Source organism: Miniopterus natalensis, chromosome 3, assembly GCF_054644295.1.
Source record: "Miniopterus natalensis isolate mMinNat1 chromosome 3, mMinNat1.hap1, whole genome shotgun sequence".
In the NCBI taxonomy this organism is placed as follows: Eukaryota; Metazoa; Chordata; class Mammalia; order Chiroptera; family Miniopteridae; genus Miniopterus; species Miniopterus natalensis.
Genome location: NC_142083.1, coordinates 99,655,546 through 99,678,770, shown reverse-complemented (window position 1 = coordinate 99,678,770; position 23,225 = coordinate 99,655,546). Strand labels below are relative to the sequence as shown.

The following is a 23,225-nucleotide window of genomic DNA, read 5'->3' as shown; positions in this document are numbered from 1 at the left end:
CCCCGAGTCCGCAGACGCCCCTCGGGGCCGCCGCCCCCCCCCCCCCCCCCTCGGGCGCAGCCTAACGGTTGGAGTCGCAGGCTCCGGATTCCGGCCCGCGGTCGGTGTCCAGGGGTCGCCTCCCGGCGCCGGGCCGGGCCCTCGAGCGCAGGTCGGGCTTCGTCAGAAGAGGGCGCCGAGGGACCGGCTGGACGGGGCCTCCGGGGCGCTGGGGCGCTTCCTCTGAGCTGCTCCTGGCGCAGGTGTGGGGACCCCCCCCACCACTAAGCGTGTGGCTTCGCGGGGACTCACGCAGGTGCCCCTGGCTGCCACCAGCCTGCCAACCACCCCGCAGAAGCGCTCCCCGTTTGCCAGGCGGGGCCCCAGCGCCCCTGGTCCAGCCTGGGCAGGCTGTGCCCCGAGGGTGTTTCCTGCTGGCGGGAGCGAACAGGCCCAGCCTAGGGCCGATCAAAGGGGCCAAACTGCACCTTCAGATTCGTCTCCTCCTGGGTAACTGCGCTCGGCCTTAGGGTGCTCATCAGCGGTCTCTTCACCTCCTTATGGCTCCCCCCCGCCCCCCCCATAGTTCAAGTGCTTAGTACAGGGCCTGACGCATAATACTTAATTCATTTACAATAGGAGTAAAGGGATTTCTTAAAGGGTCGGGGAAGAAACCAAGTGGGAGACGAGATGCGACAGGACAGTAACATAGCTTCTCTCCCCCTTTTGAAACATGACTAGCCTGGGAAACAAATTTTGCAATTACTGAAATCACTTGTTGATCAATGGCAGGTACAGGAATGGAACTCACAGGAAGTTATATTACAGTAAAATACAATAGAACAGAGAATAGCTTCTGGATATCAGCTTATTATTCACAGGATCCTGCTGAGACTATAAACCTTGGACGCACCATCCCAAAATAGAGGCGCTTCCTGGACTCTTAAAATCTTGCGATTCAACAAGGCTCATCCTACTTGTCTGCTCACCTGCCCGTAATTTGGAGAAGTTATTAGACTTCTGTTGCTCATGGGGACTCCAGCTGCCCAAGCACCAATCAGAAGAAGGGCTCTGTGTCTCCCTCTCTCTCCACCTTTTTACCAGAGAGCCCTCAGAGCCCAAGGGGGCTCCCTCTCCCCTTCTAGGCTCTTGTCAGCTGGCAAGAAAGATTTCAGAGTGAGACAGCAGTGTCGAAGCAAAGCGAGCAAATTTATTAAGAATGCTCTTAACACAAAGCACAAGCAGAAAACTCATCTAGTCTGAGCACCCTGCCCATTGGGGTTGTAAGGGTTATACACCTTTTTGTTTCAAGTTTCAAGGTACCCCTCCCCTGGTATCAGGAATAGTATACAGGGTTTCAAGCTCCCCTTTGTCATTGCCACGTAACTGTTGATAATCTTGTCGTGGCGGGTCTCAGGACTGCTTGGGTGTGATCATAAGGCCCATCTCCTGCCTTAGTATCTATCCAGCCTAACAACCTCATTTCTCCTTCTTTCCTTTTTAATCCGAGGTGGGCAAGAATAGGAAGGAAAACATTCTATTTTCAAAGAATGTTTTTGCTTATGTCCTTGGACCCTAAATGGTCTTGGGACAAACATCATCTTACGAATGTAAAATCTTGGTTTGAATTTTGGAAATAACCCTATTTGCCCCTTAAATTTTGATATTTATTTTAATTCGATTATGTTTGGTATAAAATTGGTGTATCTGTGTGTGTGTGTATCCATGGGAAAGATGATGGTTTGCTCCAGGCATAATGCTTCTCTTATTCATAACTCAACTTAAAAAGAAATCTCATGCTCTTCGAGCTGTCCCATCTAACAGCTCCATCATTTCTGGATGTTTCTGTTGACTTAGAATTCTCAGAAATAGGTTCTTGTTCCCACCCAGATAAATGCTGGTCTTTCATATTTCTAGGATAGAAAACGTGAATTTCACCAAATGTCTTTAGATTTGCACATGCTGGATACACAGGCCACCCATGTAAATCTACAAGGAAGGGACACATGGTCTTTTGGGGGACTCTTTATTACATAAATATATTTGCACCAAGATATACACACAGGCACAGGAATGCCCCTCTATGTATCCAGGTGTAGCAGAGAGTAGCCTAAGAAGACGTAGGTCACGGGTTGGAACTGAATCTCATAGCACCTCTTTGTAGTCATCAAGTCCTTTGTTCTCTGCATTAGCAAAGGTCAGGAAGACTTGTTCCAGTGTTATCTGACTGACAGAATAATCTTCTAAATCGAATTGTTCTTTAGCTTCCTCCAAAATACCAAACACCTTCAACAACAGGAAAGTACAGTCACTATTGCAGTCTTCCCCTCCAGCCCAACCGAGAGGAGCCTCTCCTCCGCTCCCAGCTGCTGCAGAGTTAAAGCCGGAGGGGCAAAGGCACAGAGGGGAGATGAGGGAAAAGGTGGAACAGATCGTACAGAAACCGACAGGGGGATCTTTGTTCCCATTCTCTTGATGGGCGTGGGTGAATAATGGGATTTAGGGAGCAGAAATCGAAGCAGTTTAAATGTAGAGTGTCGAAAAGTAACCTAAAGTCTCTGCTCCTACATCAGGCTCTCATTACACATGCCCGAATAGCAAATATTTCCCCATCATTAGTGCTCTCTTAACCTGTGATGTTAGAATGGCATGGTTTCTGTAGTCACCTTTGCCCAGCTGTTGTCCTTGCTGGGAATGTAGTAGCTAAGGATCCCGTGGTTCTCCTGCTTTAATTCGCTACCTAAAAAAAGTCAATATATTATACATAGGATAGATGTTAATTTTAAATTGTCAAAATACTGCTACATCTACTTAATTATATGTAACTATGAATAGACACCATTATGACAAAAGGGGACATGATCAAATAACCCATTCTCTTTGGTTTATATGACATGGTTAATTCCTCTCAGCTGATTTATTCCTGACGAAATAACCTTAGGATGTGAAGTTCATAGTAATTGAGGGCTGGCTTGCGGGCACACACCAACTGAAAATGTCGGCTCACATGCCCAGTGAACAAAGCCAAGCCTTCAGAAATTCTAATGTTACTACAGGACTTTATTCCTGAATATGGTGCTGAGAGTATGAGCTGGGAAGATGTTCAGTCTGCTTGTGTGAGGAGGTAGAGTGTGATTGTGCAGTGTGCTTGCTGGGGAGGAGAGCAGGACAAGGCCTCCTTGCTATGATGACACACCATGTGAAAGAGGCAATCATACCTAAACACCCCCCAAGTCAAGCTGTGTTATTTCTTTTATAGGTAAGAAACCATGTCTAAATTAGAACAAACTGAGGTGTTTACACTTAATGCATGTTTGCAGATTACTGCAAATTGGATTAATGAATTAAAATGTGATAAGTAAAAAAACACATGTTTAAAATGATGTATGGATTTTCTTAACATGAATTTTAATGCATATATTGTCTCCATGGTCATATAAATCTCTTTTTTTGCAAGTGAAATATTTCAAACAGAGAGATTAATGAGTTATTCAAAGTAAACACTGATGAAACCACCCCATTTAGGTCAAGTAATAGTAACTGAGACAGTCCCATGTGCCACTTCCCAGCCTCTGTCTCCCATAAAAAATCACCAATGTCTTCATTATTATTGACATTTCATTTTTAATCTTTCTATCTATGCACTTACCCCTAAAAATTTAGGCAGTTTTCCTACTTTTGAACCTTATGTGAATGGAATCATGGATATGTCACTTTCTTTCTGCTTCTTTCATTTACTGTTTGTAAGATTCATTTATGTGGTTGCATCTAGCTATACTTAATTTATTTTATTTTCTAAATTATAATCTGGGATCTAAAGATTCCACAATTTATTTTCTACTTCGCTACTGAAACTGTGAGAGTTTTAATCTCCATTTCACCGAGGTCTTTTTCTGGGGTTCCCTTGTCCACTTTTGTTCGGAACATCCTTGTTGTCCCCTCATTTTGCTTGACTCTCTGTGTTTGTTTCTATGTATTAGGCAAAATAGGGACATCTTTCATTCAAGGAGTGGCCTTGTGTAGGAGATAAACCTTGTCATTCAACCTTGCCCTAGCTCTTGATTGTCTCCAAACCTTTGTGATTATCTAAGTAGCTTGATGTATTCTTGAGAGGCCTCAGTTGTTGAGAGTGAGCCAACTCCTGTCCAGGTTCCAAAGGGAGTGACCCCAGCCAGCACCTCGTTCCAGGCTGCTTGGAAGCCAGATCCTCAGGCGGCAGCTTTTAAAGTATGCAAATCCAGTCCCGTGGGGCTGCGATGGCCAACACTGCTGACCTCCAGGCCAGGGCATCTGGAAGTGACTTCTGGGTGACAACTGCAAAATGTCGGGGCTTCAGATGAGTGTGTAAGTTCCTTTCTGGGAGAAACCAGTGAGCTGTGGTGAGGCCAAGGGAGGGTGCAAAGATGGTGTCTCCCTGCTCATTCCCTAAACACCTCTATAGCCTCCTGATACGTGGCAAACCTGAAGCCTGTCCTCAGGTTGGAGCCTCCAGGATAACTAAAGAAATCTTTTTTCATAGGCAGACCGAGGGTGGGGAGGGGGCAGTGTCAGTCTGCTGTCTGCGCAGTGCCGTGGATCTGGTCACCTGCCCAACACTCGCTTTCTGATTGTCACAGTGCTAGGGGCCCAGGACCACAAGCTCCTCTGGTCATCAGGCAGCATGGTCAAGGCACGTCTTCGGTGTGGGCTGAACTGACAGCCTCAGCGAAGCTGCGGGAGAGTGGTCAGGGAGAGCACAACAATGACACCTTGCAGCACCTCCACTACCTGAGAAAATCCCAACTGGTCCCCCACCCTCCAGTAGATGCTTTAAGATTAGCAAATAAATTTTCACACATAATCCAGGTGCCACTCAAACTGCTGCTGCCTCTGTACCGGGTACTGGGACATGTTATGTCCTCAAAAGGAGTATCTGAGATCCCACAGACCCCAGCTCCCCAACGCCTAGGCCTAAGCCTTAGTGGTTTCCAAAGTAAAATGTTTTGGAGGCCCTCATCTCTTCCATGCAGGTCCCAGGGTTGGGGCACTTGATGTGGGGCTCAAATCTCTGCTTCTCGGGGAGAGCTCTGATGCACTGAGATCCCTTCCTGTCGTGGAATTGCCACAGAGGGGTGGGGTTTTGGGTGAGACTGTGTCTCTGCCTCTCCTACCCATCTCCATGTGGCCCTTTTATCCCCTGTTGTGGAAAAAGCTTCTCAGTTAGTTTTCAGTCTGTTTCAGCAGAAATTGTTCCATACGTAGCTATAGATTTGGTAGGAATCTCCCATCTTGGACCCCAGAAAAACTTCCTTAGCTTTAGGATTTTGTACTGTAGGGTTCCTTCTTCAGAGTGTTGTGGGGTGTATTAAATAATATGGCTTCTCAGTGTAGACCTTTCTCTGGTACTTTCTGCTATCTGCCTCCTGTGTTTCTCCCTACTCCAAACCTGAATGAGGGATGCTTTCCTCCAGAGAACTGTGTGCTCCTGCTTGGAATTAGAGGATGCCACTGACCACCCATTAGAGGGCCCTCTTCACATGGCAGTCTCAGCACGAGCTCCCCAACCTGGAGGGTCCAGAGCTTCATCACTGATACCAATGCTGACAATGGTATTCGCTTCTAGGATTTGCATTTTCTAACAGCTCACTGTTTCCTTTCCCTTTGCTTTTTTTTATTCTTTTTTTCCTGTTTTCTTTTTTGGTTGTTAAAAAGATTTGTCTGACCCGACTGGCATGGCTCAGCAGTTGAGCATCGACCTGGGATCCAGGAGATCACGGTTCGATTCCTGGTCGGGGCACATGCCCGGGTTGCGGGCTCGATCCCCAGCAGGAGGCGAGCAGGAGGCAGCCGATCAATGACTCTCTCATCATTGATGTATCTCTCTCTCTCCCTCTCCCTTCCCCTCTCTGAAATCAATAAAGATATATTTAAAAAAGAAAAAAAGTGTTGTCTGACTTTTGTTTCTGAGATAATTCTCACATTAAGATGTAGTTGTTTAATTTCTACCAAGTTCTTGTTTTATTTCACCAGGATGGCCTTTCAGAGTATACAGTCTTCCATAAGGCAGAAACAAAGTCATCTTACTTGTGCATTTAAAAAAAGAAATGGTTACTTAATTTTTCTTGAGATTATGTAGAATCATTTGCCCTAAATATTCTCATTACTTTGGTAAGTCCTTTTTAAAATATATATTCTAGATGACTTTTGTTTGTAATATTTATTTATTCCCTTAAAAATCAATATTTAGGTATAGGCTCCATATTAGTTCCTTTTTGATTCTGTCATATATAAATGGCTGCTTGTTTAAGAATATTGTGAGGAAGAACTTGGCAACAAGCACCTTCAAGTTGAGACTGTGCCTCTAACCCACATTTCCATTAAAGGACACATTCTGTGTCACATTGTCAAGGTTAGGCCTTGGGTTAGAATTTAGTGTTTCCTTCAGGAGAAGAGCAAGTTGCTAGGACAGCTCACAGTAAAAGAGGTTTTCTGGTCACAGCTTCTTTTTGCAGTGATTTAGGGGCCCCATGAAACAGAACTCTGATACAGTAAGTATTCAAAAATATTTGCTGAATGAGTACCTAAGCGAATGGACTTAACGGACATATCCCCTTGCACGTGTCACAGGCACATCACATTGCCTATGCCCAGCAGTGAGGAATTGTTTTCCCATGCAGCTGTTCTCCACATCTGCTCTGCCATCCATTTCTTACCGGTTTTCTGGTCTCCATGCTTACTGTGTAATTCATCATACTATTTTCCCTCACCTACAGATAAACGTCTAGCTCCTCAGGCTGACACATAATGGGAACCACTATGGTATTTTGCTCAACCTAGCAAATTGGAAACTAAGGTAAAAAGTCAGAATTATTGAAAGCCTTGCTATGCCCCTGCTTTATGTGTAGGGAAGAACAGTAAAGGACAGAAAGAGTCCCCATCTCTGGTATTGTACCGTGCAGGCAGAGCGAGGCTTACTGGTTTTAGGTGACTGAAGCAGATCTGTTCTCGAGAGGAGGGAAAAGCTTAGCGGTTCTCCTTCTGTGTCGCGTGTCCTGGCTGAGACCGAACGGCCAGAGTTATGCTCAGCAGAGGACCAAAGCCACCAAGCTTGGCATGGATGTTGTGCAAAAATAATTGGGAATTATGTTGGAAATTATGACTAGAGATAGAATTGACATGGACAGAAGGGATCCAAATCTTATTAAAGCGATGCGGGAGCTTAGCGTGAACCTAATTTTTGTGTGTGTGTGCAAAATTTCTCAGCATAACCAGATACCAGAAGTTGTCGAAACAAGGGTCCCCAAAGGAACTCAGTGTGGAAGTTGGTAAATATTGATAATCCACAGAAAAGTTACTGAATATGCACAGTGAGAATAATAAATATGACTTACACGTCTTGAGCAGAGTTAGCCCAATCTACTTTACCTGGGAACGTTATTGTGAAGAAGTTTTTTAAGTCGTTTAATTTGTGCTCCTGCGTATCAGCCTTGGCCTTGATCTTCACGATGTAACTGCTGCCGTACTTGTTCTTGAGGTGCTGAGGGCTGCCCAGGCACACGAACTTTCCCTGCACCATGATGGCCAGCCTCGTGCAATAGGCGTCACATTCCTCCATTCTAGCAAAGCAAGATGCAAACAATGCAACACTGAAAAGCTCTCTGTTGGAGGACCTCCTATACTGCAGGGTTTTGTGATTCTATTTTCAAAGGGAAGTGGAACTTGCCAATCCTAAAGCCCACAGCTGAGAAGTGGAAATTTTTCAAAGGATGCAGAAAGTAGGAACCCTCACGGGGAACACCTGCACCCCTTGTCCACTCACCGCTCTTGGCTACTTAACCTAATGGGTTCTTGGCTGCTCCACCGATTAGGGTTACGGAGGAACTCACATTCTCAGGCAAGTTTGCTGTCCAGTGTTTCTAGCCCCAAAGAATTCTCTCGTGCAACCACTGCAACGCCTGCTTCCTCCCTTCCCAGCCTGCCAACGCCGCACCTGTGGGAGGTTATAACGATGGCCTTCCCGCTGTCCCGCTCCTGCATCACAGCATCCCAGAGCAGGCGCCGGGCCACCGGGTCCATGCCCGTTGTGGGCTCGTCCAGCAAGATGACGGCGGGGTTTCCCATCAGGGCGATAGCAGTACTCAGCCTGCGTTTGTTTCCTCCGCTTCATGGTCATAGAAGGAAAGGGAATGCGGGAAGGGGGGGGGGGGTACACAAATCAGTTACTTACAGGACAGTGTTAGCACAAGGGTTTCAAATGTTGAGCGTCTCAGCAAGTACTTAACATGGATATCCACAGCGCTGGTTAACTGTGGCTTCACCAACGTAGCAGGCTCAAGGACAGGGGTATGTATCAATTACTTTTTCATTTGAAATGTAGAGGAGTGACTTTCATGTAACTGATTTTAGCAGTATTATCAGCGACATTTATTTACTAGTTCTTAGGGTGTCATGATTTTCCAGGTACATAAATCCCACCGTAATTTACAGGGTCTACATCCCTTTTTGCTTGGAAAACAAAGAACCATATGGACACTAGGAATAATAAGATGCTCCCCTTTGAGAATCAGAGGCTACAGTTCAAACATAGTAGGAATCTGAGTTTCATCTCTGTAAAGGAAAGACATGGAACCACATCGACCTGTCTTATTACTGCATTTTAACCTAGCAACTCATGGGATAGCGTCACAATTAATTGTGTGATACAGGGAATGAGGTGGTGCTGTGGGCATTTATTTCAGACATCAGAAATCTAGGGAAGCACACAACAGCAGCAGCAACAAAAAGCTCAGCATAATGACTCACCTGTAGGTTTTGATAATCCTGTCAGCATGGGACTCCAGTTGCAGTGAATTCAACCATTTGCTCACATATAGCTGAATCTGGGGCTCAGAGACTCCCCATAATCTGGCATACATGATCATTATTTCCCGACCAGTCAAGTATTCCAGCAAGGCATCCGATTGAGGGCAATAACCAATTCTTGACTTCACCTGATTATAAGAATTGCCTCAATAAGGACCCAGTTCATCTGTCCCACTGAGCATTTTGAATGAGATAGAAGACTTTCAGTTCTCCAGGCCATGCTTCTAAGAATCCTACCAAGAATTTTCTAAAGACTACAAAATTATGGCCAGTGGCTCTATTGTCATAAATTGAAATAACGGGTTCCCCAATTCAGTTTTAATAATCTTGGGGATGAAGAAGCTAGAAATAAAATCCTACAGCCCGCTGAACTTGGAGGAGTATTAGCAGAATATGAGATTCTGCCCTCATTAAAGAGGAATTCCATGGGGCATGGCCACAATGGGCGTTCTTTCCCTGCAGAAGTTGCAGTCATGTGCAGAACTTGTTTCACAGTAAGGCTGAACCAGAAGCAGAGCCTTTCCCCACTCCCCCACACAGGAGAATTCGATGAGTGTTGCTTTATTGATAACCAAGGCTTTTGTGGATTTGTCTTCAGATGCACATAGACTAAATATCCAGAGAAAAGGTATGAATATTAGTTTATTAAAATTAATTAAAAATTAATATTTAAAATAAAGTTATTTTAAATAACTAAAATTCATACCTCTTCTCTGGGATTTTATTAATTAATTTACAGTGATCCTAGACTATTTATGCCCCTAGACCCTTTGCAGAAATAAACTAAGCCTCTTCGTTATTCTATGTATGAAATTATTCTCACGTAATTTTTGAAAGTAAATGAGCTACATGCAAAGATAACGAACAAGGAAAAAAAATACCATGAATGCCATTAACAGAAACAATTCTTACCAGAAACATTTGTAATAAGTTCAGGTATTGGGATTATTAGATCAGATAAAAAAAAAAAAAAAGGTAGTACTTATTATGTTTAAATAAATTTTAAAAACTTAAAATTATCTTGGTGAAAGAGGAAAGTATAAAGTCATGTAGACCTTTTAGAAATGAACCATATAGCTAAACATCTAGAAACTAAAAAGAGAGTCATGTTAAGTCTCTGTGAATGGGTTCAACAGCAACTTAGTCACAATGGAAGAAATGAACCTGCTGAAGATAGGTCCTAGAATGCAGCACAAAAATGAAAAGTGGGGAACTATAAAGCAACACCGGGAGACAAGGGTGCTGAAATGGAAATATCACATCTGATAATCAGAACTGCAGGTGGACAGAAAGACGAGAAGAGAAACGTCTGAAAAACTAATACGTGAAAATAACCCAGAGCTAATTTAAGATATTAAGTAATAAATTTAAGAATGCCAATAACTTCCAAGAGAATAAAAATGTAAAGATCCAAACCTAAGTACTTCATATTGAAGCTTACGTAAAACAAAGAGAAAAATTAGAAAGCAGCCATAGAGAAAAAAGGGTCACGTATAAAGAATGTCATACTGACAGCTGATTTCTCAAAAGTAGTGATGGAAGCTAGATGATAGTGAAACAACAGGTTAATTTGCTAACTAAAAATAACTGCAAACCTCAAATTCTATATGCAGTGAAAATATCTTTTGCAGTGAGGGTGAATTAAAGGCATTTACAGAAAGAAAGTGAAAACAAATAATGAAAGGTTTTCCCCCTGAGATTGAGATGGAGAAAACGTGTGCAATTGCCATTGCTATTCAATGAGGAGTAGCCTTTGCAGTAAATGAGGATGAAAAAAACAGGATTGGGAAGGAAAACAAACTCTTACTGTCTGCAGTTGGTCATGATTGTGTTAAGTAAAGATTCTAATATAATTTATAAATAAATATTAGAATTAAGAGAATTTAGCAGTTTTGTTGAATACAAGTTCAATATCTAAAAGTCAATTGTACTTCTATAGACCATCCATACGTAATATAAATAAAATCATTTAAGTTAATATTAAAACATAAAGTTATTGAAATAAATTATTCACAGTAAGCTGAATTCTCTTACTAATGTAACATCCATGCACAACTATCAAACTATTATTCTGAGACACTTATTAAGAAACAGTCATAGAAATGACATATTTACTATAAATATGTTAATCTTCTGGAATCCCACTCAAAATTTTAGCATCTATATGCAAAGATAATAATTCCTCAATTTATCTATAATTTTAAAAGTTCAAGAATAACCAAACTAATATTGAAGAACAAACTTTTCACTATCAAATATGATGACGTTTTATAAGACTACTATAATTAAGAAAGTGTGGTACTGGCTCAGGGATTAAACAAATAAACCTATGAAAAACAACATAGTACAGAAACTGACCCATATTTATTTTTATTTTTTAATCCTCATGCAAGGAGTGAGGATATATATTTTTTCCAATTGATTTTTACAGAAAGTGGAAGGGAGGGGGGAGAAGGAGAGAGAGAAAGGAGAGAGAGAAACATCAATGTGAGAGAGACACATCGATTGGTTGCCTCCCACATGCACCCCTACCAGGTCAGGGATCCAACCTGCAACCCAGGTCTGTGCCCCTGACTGGGAATCGAACCTGCGACCCTCCAGTGTGCAGGCTGATGCTCTAACCACCGAGTAACACTGGCCAGGGCCTGACCCATATTTAAGTAACACCTGATAGTTGACAAAGTTGACACTGCAGAGAAGTTGGAGCAAGGACAATCTCTCAACAAAATGTGCTGGATCAACTGGTTATACATTAGAAAAAAATGAATATTGACCCTTACCGAACAGTATGCAGATGAATTATAGATTCAAAGGTGAAAGGTAATGCAATGAAATTATACATGGGAACAAAGGAAGTTTAATATTTAATTTAAATAAAGGTTGGTGAGGAATTCTTAAACATGACCCAAAAAACAATGAGCAGAGACAAAAAAGAGACTGCATTAAAATTAAAAAAATATATATTTCATTAAAAGAAAAATATACAAAGCATTTCCTCAAATAATTACTGGAAGATGGGTAATTCAATAGAAAAATGGGCAAAATATTTAATTATCTAAGTTTTCAATAAATATTTGAGTATTCAACTTCATAGATTATGAAAGAAAAAAATGGAAACTACTAAATCCCAACATAATGTCCAAAATTGAAAGTCTAAAAGACTGTCAGCATCAAATATTGGCAAGGATGTAGAATGATGGAAACTGTCATGCATTGGTGGTAGGAGAGAAAATTTGTACAAATCACTGTGTAAAACCATTTGCAGTATTGACTAAAGTTGAATACTCACATACCTAAGATCCAGTAAGTATATATTAAAGTACATATCTAGCATAAATGTGTACATATTTGCACCAAAAGACATATTCATCAATCATCAGGGAAAATTAATAATAACTAAAATTTAGAAACAATATAGATGTCCCTCAGACTTACAGTAGATAAATATAGTTTTAGATTCATACAATTAAATATTATACAGCAATGTAAATAAACAAACTACCACAATAAGTGACAACGTGGATGAAGCTTACAAACATAATATTGGAATAAAGAAGCCAAAAAGAAGTATACAGTACAATTATATTCATATACTATTCAAAAATAAGTGAAATTAGCCGGTATGGCTCAGTGGTTAGAGCCTTGGTCTGCAGACTGAAGGGTCCTGGGCTGGATTCTGACCAAGAGCATGTACCTCAGTTGCAGGCTCGATCCCCAGCCCTGGCTGGGGCATGTATGGGAGGCAGCCAATCGATATGTCTCTTTCACATCCATGTTTTTTTTTTTCTCTCTCTCCCTTCCACTCTTTTTGAAAAGCAATGGAAAAAATACCCTTAAGTGAGGATTAAAAATAAATAATAAATAAATAAATAAATAAATAAGTGAAACTAATGTGTGATTAGAAAGTCAAGATGGTAGTTTACATTGGAATTGATTATTAAAAATGAATATTTAAATTAATAATAGACAATAAATGAAAAAAAACTATATAATATTTTCACACGATACAAACAATGTACACAGTAAAAGCCAACACTAAAATGCTAAAAGCTTGTAGTAAACTAGGCATATAAATGAATTTTCTTAAACTGATGAAGGGTAGCTACCAAATATAATATACAGTAGTAGAAATTTAGAAGTATTTCATTCAAAGGCAAAAAAAAAAAGGTATCCTTACATCAGTATTCAGCACTGTGCCCATGGTTCCACTTCACACAATAGCACAAGAAATGGGGTTTGGCAATTGAAAAGGAAGAAAAATTGTCATTATTTCTAGATTATAAGCGTATCTACATAGGAAAGCCAAGATAATCTGTATAAAAACTGTGAAAGCTAATTAGAAAATTAGTTGACCTAGGTTTCTGGATAATAAAATCAGCATGCAAAATTCAATAGCATTCCTAAATACCAGCAACTTATATTATGCTAAAAAATGACACCATTAAGAGTATAAATAAAATCCATAAGGTACAAAGAAATAAACCTGCTAAACTGTATAAGACTTTAGGGAAAGAATTACAAAACAATATTCAAGAGAGTGACAGCAGTGAAATGGACGGCTAGGAAGCTCCAAGTCCCTTTGCCCTATGGAAACCTCTAAAACAACCAGAAAGTGACTAAAATAACTTTACAGGAGCCCTAGAACACAGCTAAAGTCTACAGCAACCAGCTGAATATTCAATCAATTGGTTGGTTGAACTTCCAAATGTTAGGAACTTTCGTCGCATGTTTCCTCACCCTTGCCAAACCCCTCCCTGTTTCAGAACAGCGCTGCTCTGGAGGAGGCAGCTGCCCATTTTCCTATTGCGTCCTTCAAACCAGAAGAAGCAGAGCTGACCTTATTTTCAATGATCTAACCTGCCTTGGGACTGCTTAAAGGACAGGTGTTTGTTTTGCCCAGGCTAAAAACCACAGGGTACTTCTCATGAAAGCTGCAGGGGGACTACAGACCTGCAGACTTGTGGGCTAAGATATTACAGGTGAAGACACACACTTGAACATCTAAGTTTCCGAGGACAAGCAGAGTGACACTCTAATAAATTAAGACATTCCAAAGAAGCCATGTATATGGAAGAATATAAAAATCCACACCAAGAGGCACAGGCAAGATGCATGCACAGAAAAGATATGAGAATAACAAAGTTTCACCTAGAGCTAATCCCTAGGTCTAGAACATATTTAGCTAGAAGAAGTGCCTTGGTACAGAGCCAGTCTGCAAAGATGAGGAGAGGTGACTTTTTTTTCAAAAGCCAATTTAAAAAAATGTTTATTGAATTTATTGGGGTGACATTAATTAACAATATTATTAATATTAAGTGTACAATTCTATGCTACATCATCTGTATATTGTACTGTGCATTTACCACCCAAAGTCAAGTCTCCTTCCATCACCATTTATCCCCACTTTAACCTCTTTTTCCTGCCTCATCCCCCTTCCCCTCTGGTAATCACCATACTGCTGTGTCTATGAGGTTTTTTCCTTAATCTCTTTATTTTTTTTCACCCAGTCCCCCAACCCCTTTCCCTCTGACAGCTGTCAATCTGTTCTCTGTATCCATGAGTCTGTTTCTATTTTGCTTATTTGTTTGTTTTGTCCACTAGATTGCACAGATAAGTGAAATAATACGGTACTTGTCTTTCTCTGACTGGCTTATTTCACTTAGCATAATACCCTCTAGGTCCATCCATGCTGTTGCAAAAGGTAAGATTTCCTTCTTTTTACAGCCAAGCAGTATTCCATTGTGTAAATATACCACAGCTTTTTTATCTACTCATCTACTGATGGGCACTTGAGCTGCTTTCAAATTGGCTATTGTAAATAATGCTGCAATGAACATAGGGATGCATATATTCTTTTGGATTAGTGTTTCGGGTTTCTTTGGATATTTTCCCAGAAGTGGAATCACTGGGTCATAAAGCACTTTCATTTTTAATTTTCAAAAGCCAACGTTCAAAAAGACATACAAATAAATATGAAAACAAGGCTCAAATAACTGAAGAAAATAAATTGGCTAAAATAATTCCTTAAGAAGCACAGGCATCAGACTTACTGGATAAAGATTTAAAAATAACTCTCTTAAATATCAAAGAACTAAAGAAAACCACAAAGTAAAGAAAATATAAAAAATTATTTATACCCTGGCCGGGCGTGGCTCAGCGGTTGAGCGTCGACCTGGGATCCAGGCGATCAGTGTTCGATTCTCGGTCACGGCACATGCCCGGGTTGCAGGCTTGATCAATGACTCTCTCATCATTGATGTTTCTCTCTCTCTCTCTCCCTCTCTCTCCCTCTCCTTTCCTTTCTCTGAAATCAATAAAGATATATTAAAAAAAATTATTTATAAACAAATAAGAATATCACCAAATAGACATTATAAAAACAAAACAAAGAAAAAACTGGGACATGAAAAATATAATAAATGAAATTCACCAAAGGGGTTCAACAGCACATGAGAGTAGGTATAATAAAGAATCAGTGAACATTAATATAGGAAATTTGAAATTACTCAGTATGACTTGTAAAAAGAAAAAATGAATAAAGAAAAGCAAAGAGAGCCTAAATAATTTATGGTACGTCATCAAAGAGAGCAATGTATACATTTGGCAGTCTCAGAGGAAGGTGAGAGAAAGAAAGTGGAGGAAAGGTTATTGAAAGAGACCTCAATGGGAAAAAAAGTGGACATCTATAATACTTTCAACAATAAAGATAAATTAAAAAAAGAAATACATAAATTTACAAATTCAAGAAACTTATGAATTCTAAATAAGAAAAGCCTATGAGATCTACAATGAGACAAATAATAATCTCCCTGTTGAAAACTAAAACAAAGAGAGGATCTGGAAAACAGCAAGGGAAAGCAATAACAAAAGAAAGGATCCTCAATATGATCATCAGTGCATTTATCAGCAGAAACTTTGGTGGCTATGAAGCAGTGAGATGATACAAAGCGCTGTAAGAAAACAAACCTGTCAACCAATAATTCTATACCAATAAAACTGTCCTTCAAAAATAAAAGAAACAACAAAGTATTCCTTGATAAAAGCTGAAAAAGTTCATTACTACTGGATCTACCTACCCTACAATAAATGCTAAAAAGAGTCCTTTAAATTGAAATTAAAGGACGCTAGGCAGTAAATCAAAGCCCTATGCAGAGATAAAGCTCTTTGGTAAAGCTGAGTGCATTGGCATATATAAAAACCAGTATTATTGCAATTTTGATTCATACTCAATTGTGTATTTTATACAGGATTTAAAAAGAAAAATGAGCCCGGCCGGGCGTGGCTCAGCGGTTGAGCGTCGAACTAGGATCCAGGCGATTGGGGTTCGATTCCCGGTCAGGGCACATGCCCAGGTTGCGGGCTCGATCAATGACTCTCTCATCATTGATGTTTCTACCTCTCTCTCCCTCTCCTTTCCTCTCTCTGAAATCAATAAAGATATATATATATATAAAGAAAAAAAGAAAAATGAATAAAGATAATAATAATTTGTAATGGGTACACAATATATAAAGATGTAATTTGTGACAACAATGACAAAGTGGAGGTGGAAACAAAGCTGTATAGGAGCAGAATTTCATATGTGACTGAAATTCAGTTGTATCAACTCAAAATAGATTGTTATAACATTAGAATGTTATATGAAATCCCCATGGTAATCACAAAGAAAATATCTGTTGAATACACATGAAAGGAAAGAAGAAAAGTATCAAAACATGTAAATACAAAAAACACTCTGCACAATGGAAAGCAGTAACAGAGGAAACAAGACATACATAAAACAACAACAAAAGTAAGTCTCTCCCTATTCGTATTCACTTTAAATGCAAATGAATTTAATACCCCATTCAACAAGCATATATTGGCAAAATGAATGTAAAAACCATGATCCAACTATATGATGTCCAGTGAGATTCACTTAGATTTAAGGACATAAATAAGTTGAAAGTAAAAGGACAAAAAATAATAATCTATGCAAATAGTGCCCAAAAGATCTGGGTGGCTATCCTATCATTAGACAAAATAGGCTTTAAGTCAATAACTGCTACAAGAACAAATGCCATATGATTTTACTTATATGTGGGGCTCTGGCTGAAAAAGTTGAAGGGATTAAGAAGTAAAAATTGGTAGTTAGAGAATAGTGATAGGAATGTAAGTTACATCACAGGGAAGTCAATAACATTGTAATAACTATGTACGGCACCAGGTGGGTACCTGAAATATTGGGGGAGTCACTTTGTAAAGTGTATGATAGTCCAACCACTATGCTGTCCACCTGAAACTAATACAAAATAATATTGACTATAAACTGTAATTGAAAAATAAATAAATAAAAATTCCCAAATGGAACAAATACAACATTATATATTGATAAAAGGGTCAATTCACCATGAAGATATAAAAAGTATACACATATACACCAAACATCAGAGCTTCAAAGTATATGAAGTAAACAGTAACAGATTCAAAGGGAGAAATAAACTGAACAATATGAGTTAGAGTCTTCAGTACCTTCACTTTTATTATTAGATAAAAAAACAAGACAGAAGATCAATAAGAAAGCAGCGAACTTGAACACCATATAGACCAATTGGACCTAATGACACATACAGAATACTTGACCCAACAACAACAGAATACATATCTTTCACAAGTGCATATGAGGTGTGCACATAAAGTATTCCAAGGATACACAATATAACATGCCACAGATTAAGTCTAATAATTAAAAAGTATATACAAATTATCTTCATAACCACATTGGAATTAAGGTGAAAATCATAACATAAGGAAAGATGGAGAATGTACAAAGATGTGGAAGTTAAACAACCATTTTTTGGCAACAAATGGGTCAAAGAAGAAATCACAAGGGAAATTAGAAAATACCTAAAACAACACAACAAAATAACACACCAAAAGTTATGGGATGCGTTGAAGCACTACTAAGAGGAGAAATTTATAGCTATAAATGCTAACATTAAAAAAGGACTATCTTGCCCTGGCTGGTGTGGCTCAGTTGGCTGGGTGTCATCCATGCACCAAAAGGTTGCCAGTTTGATTCCCAGTCAGGGCACATGCCTGGGTTGCTGGCTGGATCCCCAGTGGGGAGCACACAGCGGGCAGCTGATAAACGTTTCACTCTCACATCGATGTTTCTCTCTCCCTCTTCCTTCCCCTCTTTCTAAAAAAAAAAAAAAAAAATCAATAAAACTATATATTTTTTTTCAAGGAAAACCTCAAATCATTAACCTAACTTTACATCTTTAGCAAGTATAAAAATAATAAACCCAAAGCTAGCAGAAAGAAGGTGTGAACCCTACTATGAAAGGCTCCTAGTGGCTGTCGGGGCTCACATTTTTAAAAAACAGAACCTAGCAGCCATTTCTATACATAGGATCTCACACAATTGCACTTCAGGGAAAAGCCTCTGCACGAAACTGCCGCCTGCCTGGTGTCCCTGCACCTGAGCCAGCCTTTTAAAGGAGCTCCTGGAGTCCTATTTCAACCAACAGGACTGAGGCTTTCCCCCTCCAATCAGACCTATGCAGCTCCAATCAACCAAAGTGGCTCTATTCTGACCAGTCAGGACAGTGCCTTTTGGACCAAACAAACCCAAGGATTTGGAGTCCTCATTTTCGTGAGGCCAGTCCAATCAGGAATCAGGGGCAAGGACTTCTGTCCATCTAAGAGAGTACTGTCCAGGCTGAAGACTGCATCTCCCTGGCTGAGCTGAATGAAACGCTGAAGCTGTCTCACTGGAGCAGAGTGGAGTGGAGCAGAGCAGTACAGGCCAGAACAGACTGGCACAGAGCAGAGGGAACAAATCACAGCGGAGCGGAGCAGAGCCGCACAAAGCAGGCTGGCAAGGAGCAGAGCAGGGCAGAGCCGCCCAGCCAGAGGGGCCAGGCCCGAGGGCTGCCTCGCAGTCATGCTGTTTTCCCAGCCCTGCTGTGTGACAGTTGAGCTGCCCCACAGCTGTGCTGTAGCACAGTTGAGCTGTTTGCACTGAATAAAGTTTCCTCCTTCACCACACCCCAAATTGGGGATTCCTGTTGGCATTGAAGTGGTGCCAATGACCATCAGTTGACAAAAGACCTAATAAAGATGAAAGGTAAATAAATAAAATAAAGAATAAAAAATAACATTGGAGAAAATCAATGAAGCTGTGGATGAAGAGGGGCCACATACTAAACCTGAAAGGCTCAGGGAAGGCCTGCATGGTGGCCTTGCAAACTCAGAGACCTAAAATAACCACAAAGGATGGCCTGAAATTAAAACTTTTTAAACATAAACATTTATGGTTGGTAGCCATGTCCTGAGGCAGTATTTTTTCCTAACAAAAGTTAACCTTCGCCTTCACTAAGCCTGTTGGTTGTCTTTTTGCATCTAAGATAACATACCAGATTAACACATGCCCTTGCAAAACAAAGTAATTTTCCCTTTTTCTGGCCCTTTTCCCTTTTTCTGCACCAGGGCAGAGACCAGGAATCTTCTCACTGTCATTGACATCTTAACTGTTGACTGTTAACTGTCCTGAACCCACCCAGGTAAAAGAAGTGTGTGTCTATCATTTTACTTTTATCCAATCCCAGAGGTTTCCCCACTTTGCTTTCTCCCACCTCCCTAATCAATCACCAATGGTTTCATGTAACCCACTTATGTCTTCCCCTTTGATTGGAATCTATAAAGCAAGGGGCAAAACTGCCATTCTCAGGAGCATTATTTTGATGCATTGAGATTTTGCTTCTTGGCAATTGTCGATAGTTTGGCTCAAATAAACTCACAAAAAAATTCTTCACAGGTTTAAATGACTTGTTACATTAACAAAACTAAAAGTTAGTACTTGGAAAAGATCACAAAGTTAAAAACCTTTATTATGTTGACTAAAGAAAAAGGGAAGACACAAATGACTAAAATCAGAAATAAAGTGTGAACATTACTACTGATCTTATGCAAATACAGGGTGGGCAAAAGTAGGTTTACAGTTGATTGTATGGAAAAATAATACAATAATTAATAAACAGCACAAGAATAAACTGTTTCACATACTCACAACTGTAAACCTACTTGTGCCCACCCCTGTATTATAAGACACTAGCATGGACGACTGCACAGCAGCCAATTGGATAACCTAGATGAAATGGGAAAATTCCTACAGACACACACATTCTGAGACTGAATCAAAAAGAAATAGAAAATCTGAACAGACTGATAACTAAGGGGATCAAATCACTAATCACAAACCTTCCAAAAAAGAAAAGCCCTGGACCAGATGATTTCACTGGTGAGTTCTACCAAACACTTCAAGAATAATTAACACCAATCTTTCTCAAACTCTTCCAAAAATTTAAGAAGAAAGTACACTTCCTAACTCAATTTTTGATGCCAGCAATGCCCTAGAGCCAAAGCCATAAAAAGACAAAAAGAAAATGACAGACCTATATCCTTTGTGAATATTGATGCAATACCCACTGATGTATATTAGAAAACATAACTCAGTAGTCTATTAAAAATTATATACCATGACTAAGTAGAATTCATTTCTGGAATGTGAGCATGGTTTAACATATGAAAACCAGTCCATTTAATACACAACTTAATTGATTAAAAAAAAGCATTCAACAGAATTTAACATGCTTCCATGATAAAAACATACAACCAACTAGGAATAGAAGACAACTTCCTCACCATAAAAAAGTGAATATAAAAAAATCCATAGCTATCACCACACTCAATGGTGGAAGACTGACAGTTTTCCTCCAAAGATCAGGAGCAAAACAAGGATGTCTGCTTTCACCACTTCTATTTAACAGAATATTGAAATTATAGCCACAGATATTTGTCACAAAAATAAAAACATTCAAATTGGAAATAAGCAAGTAAAATTATCATTGTTCACAGATCATATGATCCCATATGTAGGGAACTCCAGGGTCCACAGACACACAAATCCAGTTAGAATAGACAGATTTACCAAAGTTTTAAGATACAAAATCAACATGCAAAAATCTGTTACATTTCTATACACTAACAATGAATAATCCAAAGAGGAAATTAAAAACACACACAAATCAATCTACAATAACATTAAAAATAAAATACTTAGGAACAGACAACCAAGGAATCAAAATACATCTGTACTAAAAACTACAAAATGTTTAAAGAAGACATAAATGAATGGAAAGACATCCATGTTCATGGGTTAAGAGACTCAATATTAAGATGTCAAAGTTAGCAAAAATTATCTACAGATTCAATGCAATCTCTACCAAAATCCTAATTTTTTTTCTTTCACAAATAGAAAAAAAAAAATCCTTAAAATTTGTATGGGAGCTCAAGTCCCTAATTAGCCAATACAATCTCAAAAAAGAAGAATACATACATACACTTCCTGCTTTCAAAACTTGCTTAAAAGCTGAAGTAATCAAAATACTATAGTACCGGCAGGAAGACAGATATAGAACAATGAAACAGGACAGCTCAGAAACAACCCCTTGCAAAAATGGTCAAATGCTTTTCAACAAGGGCGCAAAAGACATTCGTGAGGCAAAGAACAGTCTTTTAAACAAATGGTGCTGGGACAGCTATTTATTCAAGTCAGACTGAATTTTTTTTTCTTTTTAATAATTTTTTCTTTTAGAGAGAGAGAGAGGAAGGGACAGAGAGAGAGAGAAACATTGATGTGAGAGTGAAACATTGGCTGCCTTCTGCACACGCCCTACCAGGGATGGAGCCCGCAGCCCGGGCATGTGCCCTGACTGGGAATTGAACTAGCAACCTCTCAGTACCCTGGACGATATCCAACCAACTGAGCCACACCGGCCAGGGTACAAAGACTGAACTGTGACCTTTACCTTCTATCATATAATAATTAACTTAAAATGGATCGAAGACCTAAAAGTAAATTCTAAAACTGTAAAACTCTTGGAAGAAAACATAGGGAGAATCTCACCATATTGGATTTGGTAATGATTTTACAAATAAAACCAAAAGTTCAGGCAACAAAAAAAGTATATAAGTTGTACTTCATCAAAATTTAAAAATTTTGTGCATCAAAAGATATTTGAAAGGCAGCCAACAGAATGAGAGAAAATATTTGCAAATCATACACACGATGAGGGATAATTATCCAGATTACATAAAGAACTTTTCCAACAACAAAAATCAAACAACCCAAATTTAAAATGTACTAAGGAATTGAATAAGCAGTTCTTCAAATAAGATATACAGATGGCCAATAAGCACCTGAAAAGATGTTCAACATCAAAATCATTAGAGAAATGAGAGTCAAACCACAATGATATGTCACTTCCCACCCACTTCCCACCCACTAGGATGGGTGTTATCGATTAAAAAAATAACAAGTGTCCGTGATAATGTGGAGAAATTGGAACTCTTGTGAACTGCAAGTGAGAATATAAAATGGTACAGCCAATTTAAAATACAGATGTCGCCCGGCCGGGCGTGGCTCAGCGGTTGAGCGTTGACCTAGGATCCAGGCGATCGGGGTTCGATTCCCGGTCAGGGCACATGCCTGGGTTGCAGGCTCAATCAATGACTTTCTCATCATTGATGTTTCTCTCTCTCTCCCCCCCTCCTTTCCTCTCTGAAATCAATAAAGACATATTTTTAAAAAAAGTAAAGTACAGATGTCATTTCCTCAGAAAATTAAACTAATTACCCTAGGTCTTATAATTCCACTTTTAAAAACATGCCCAAAATAACTGAAAGATATTTGTACACCCATGTTCAGAAGAGCATTATTTATAATAGACAAAGAGTGGAAATAACCCCAATGCTCATCAATGGATTAATGGACAAAGTGTGATATATACATATAATGGAATGCTATTCAGCCTGAAAGTGGTATAAAATTCTGATACATATGTGAACCTTGAAGGCATTATGCTAGATATACTAAGTCAGGCACAAAAGAACAAATATTATATGACAGTGGCTACCAGGGGTGGAGGAGGGTGAGGCGCCTCTGTTTAACAGGTTCAGATTTTCATTCTAAAATGGAAAAGTTCTGGAGATGGAGAGTGGTGAAGTTGGCACAATAATATGAATGACCTGAATGCCAATGAATTGCACATTCAGAAATGTTTAAAATGGTAAACTTTATGTTACTTTTTAATTTAATTAAAAAAATATTTTTACTGATTTCAGAGAGAGAGGAAGAAAGAGGGAGAGAGAGACAGAGAAACATCAATGATGAGAGAGTCATTGATCGGCTGCCTCCTGCACGCCCCCTGCTGGGGATGGAGCTCCCAGCCCAGGCATGTGCCCTGACTGGGAATTGAACCCCGATCACTTGGATCTTAGGTTGATGCTCAACCCCTGGGCCAAACCGGCCGGGCTTATGTTACACATTTTTTATCACAATAAAATGTTAAAAACATGTT

General features: G+C 39.6%; 1 protein-coding gene across 1 annotated transcript in view; it reads right to left on the bottom strand.

Annotated features, from left to right (window-relative positions):
- Positions 1 to 2,068: 2,068 nt before the first annotated feature.
- LOC107544810 (phospholipid-transporting ATPase ABCA3-like) overlaps positions 2,069 to 23,225 on the bottom strand; it is a 190,455-nt gene continuing 169,298 nt past the window's right edge. Inside the window, 5 exon segments of the mRNA XM_087815178.1 lie at positions 2,069 to 2,265; positions 2,646 to 2,719; positions 7,384 to 7,574; positions 7,949 to 8,119; positions 8,761 to 8,948. Of these exon segments, the coding sequence (XP_087671304.1) occupies positions 2,125 to 2,265; positions 2,646 to 2,719; positions 7,384 to 7,574; positions 7,949 to 8,119; positions 8,761 to 8,948 (765 nt within the window). The 3' untranslated portion in view covers positions 2,069 to 2,124.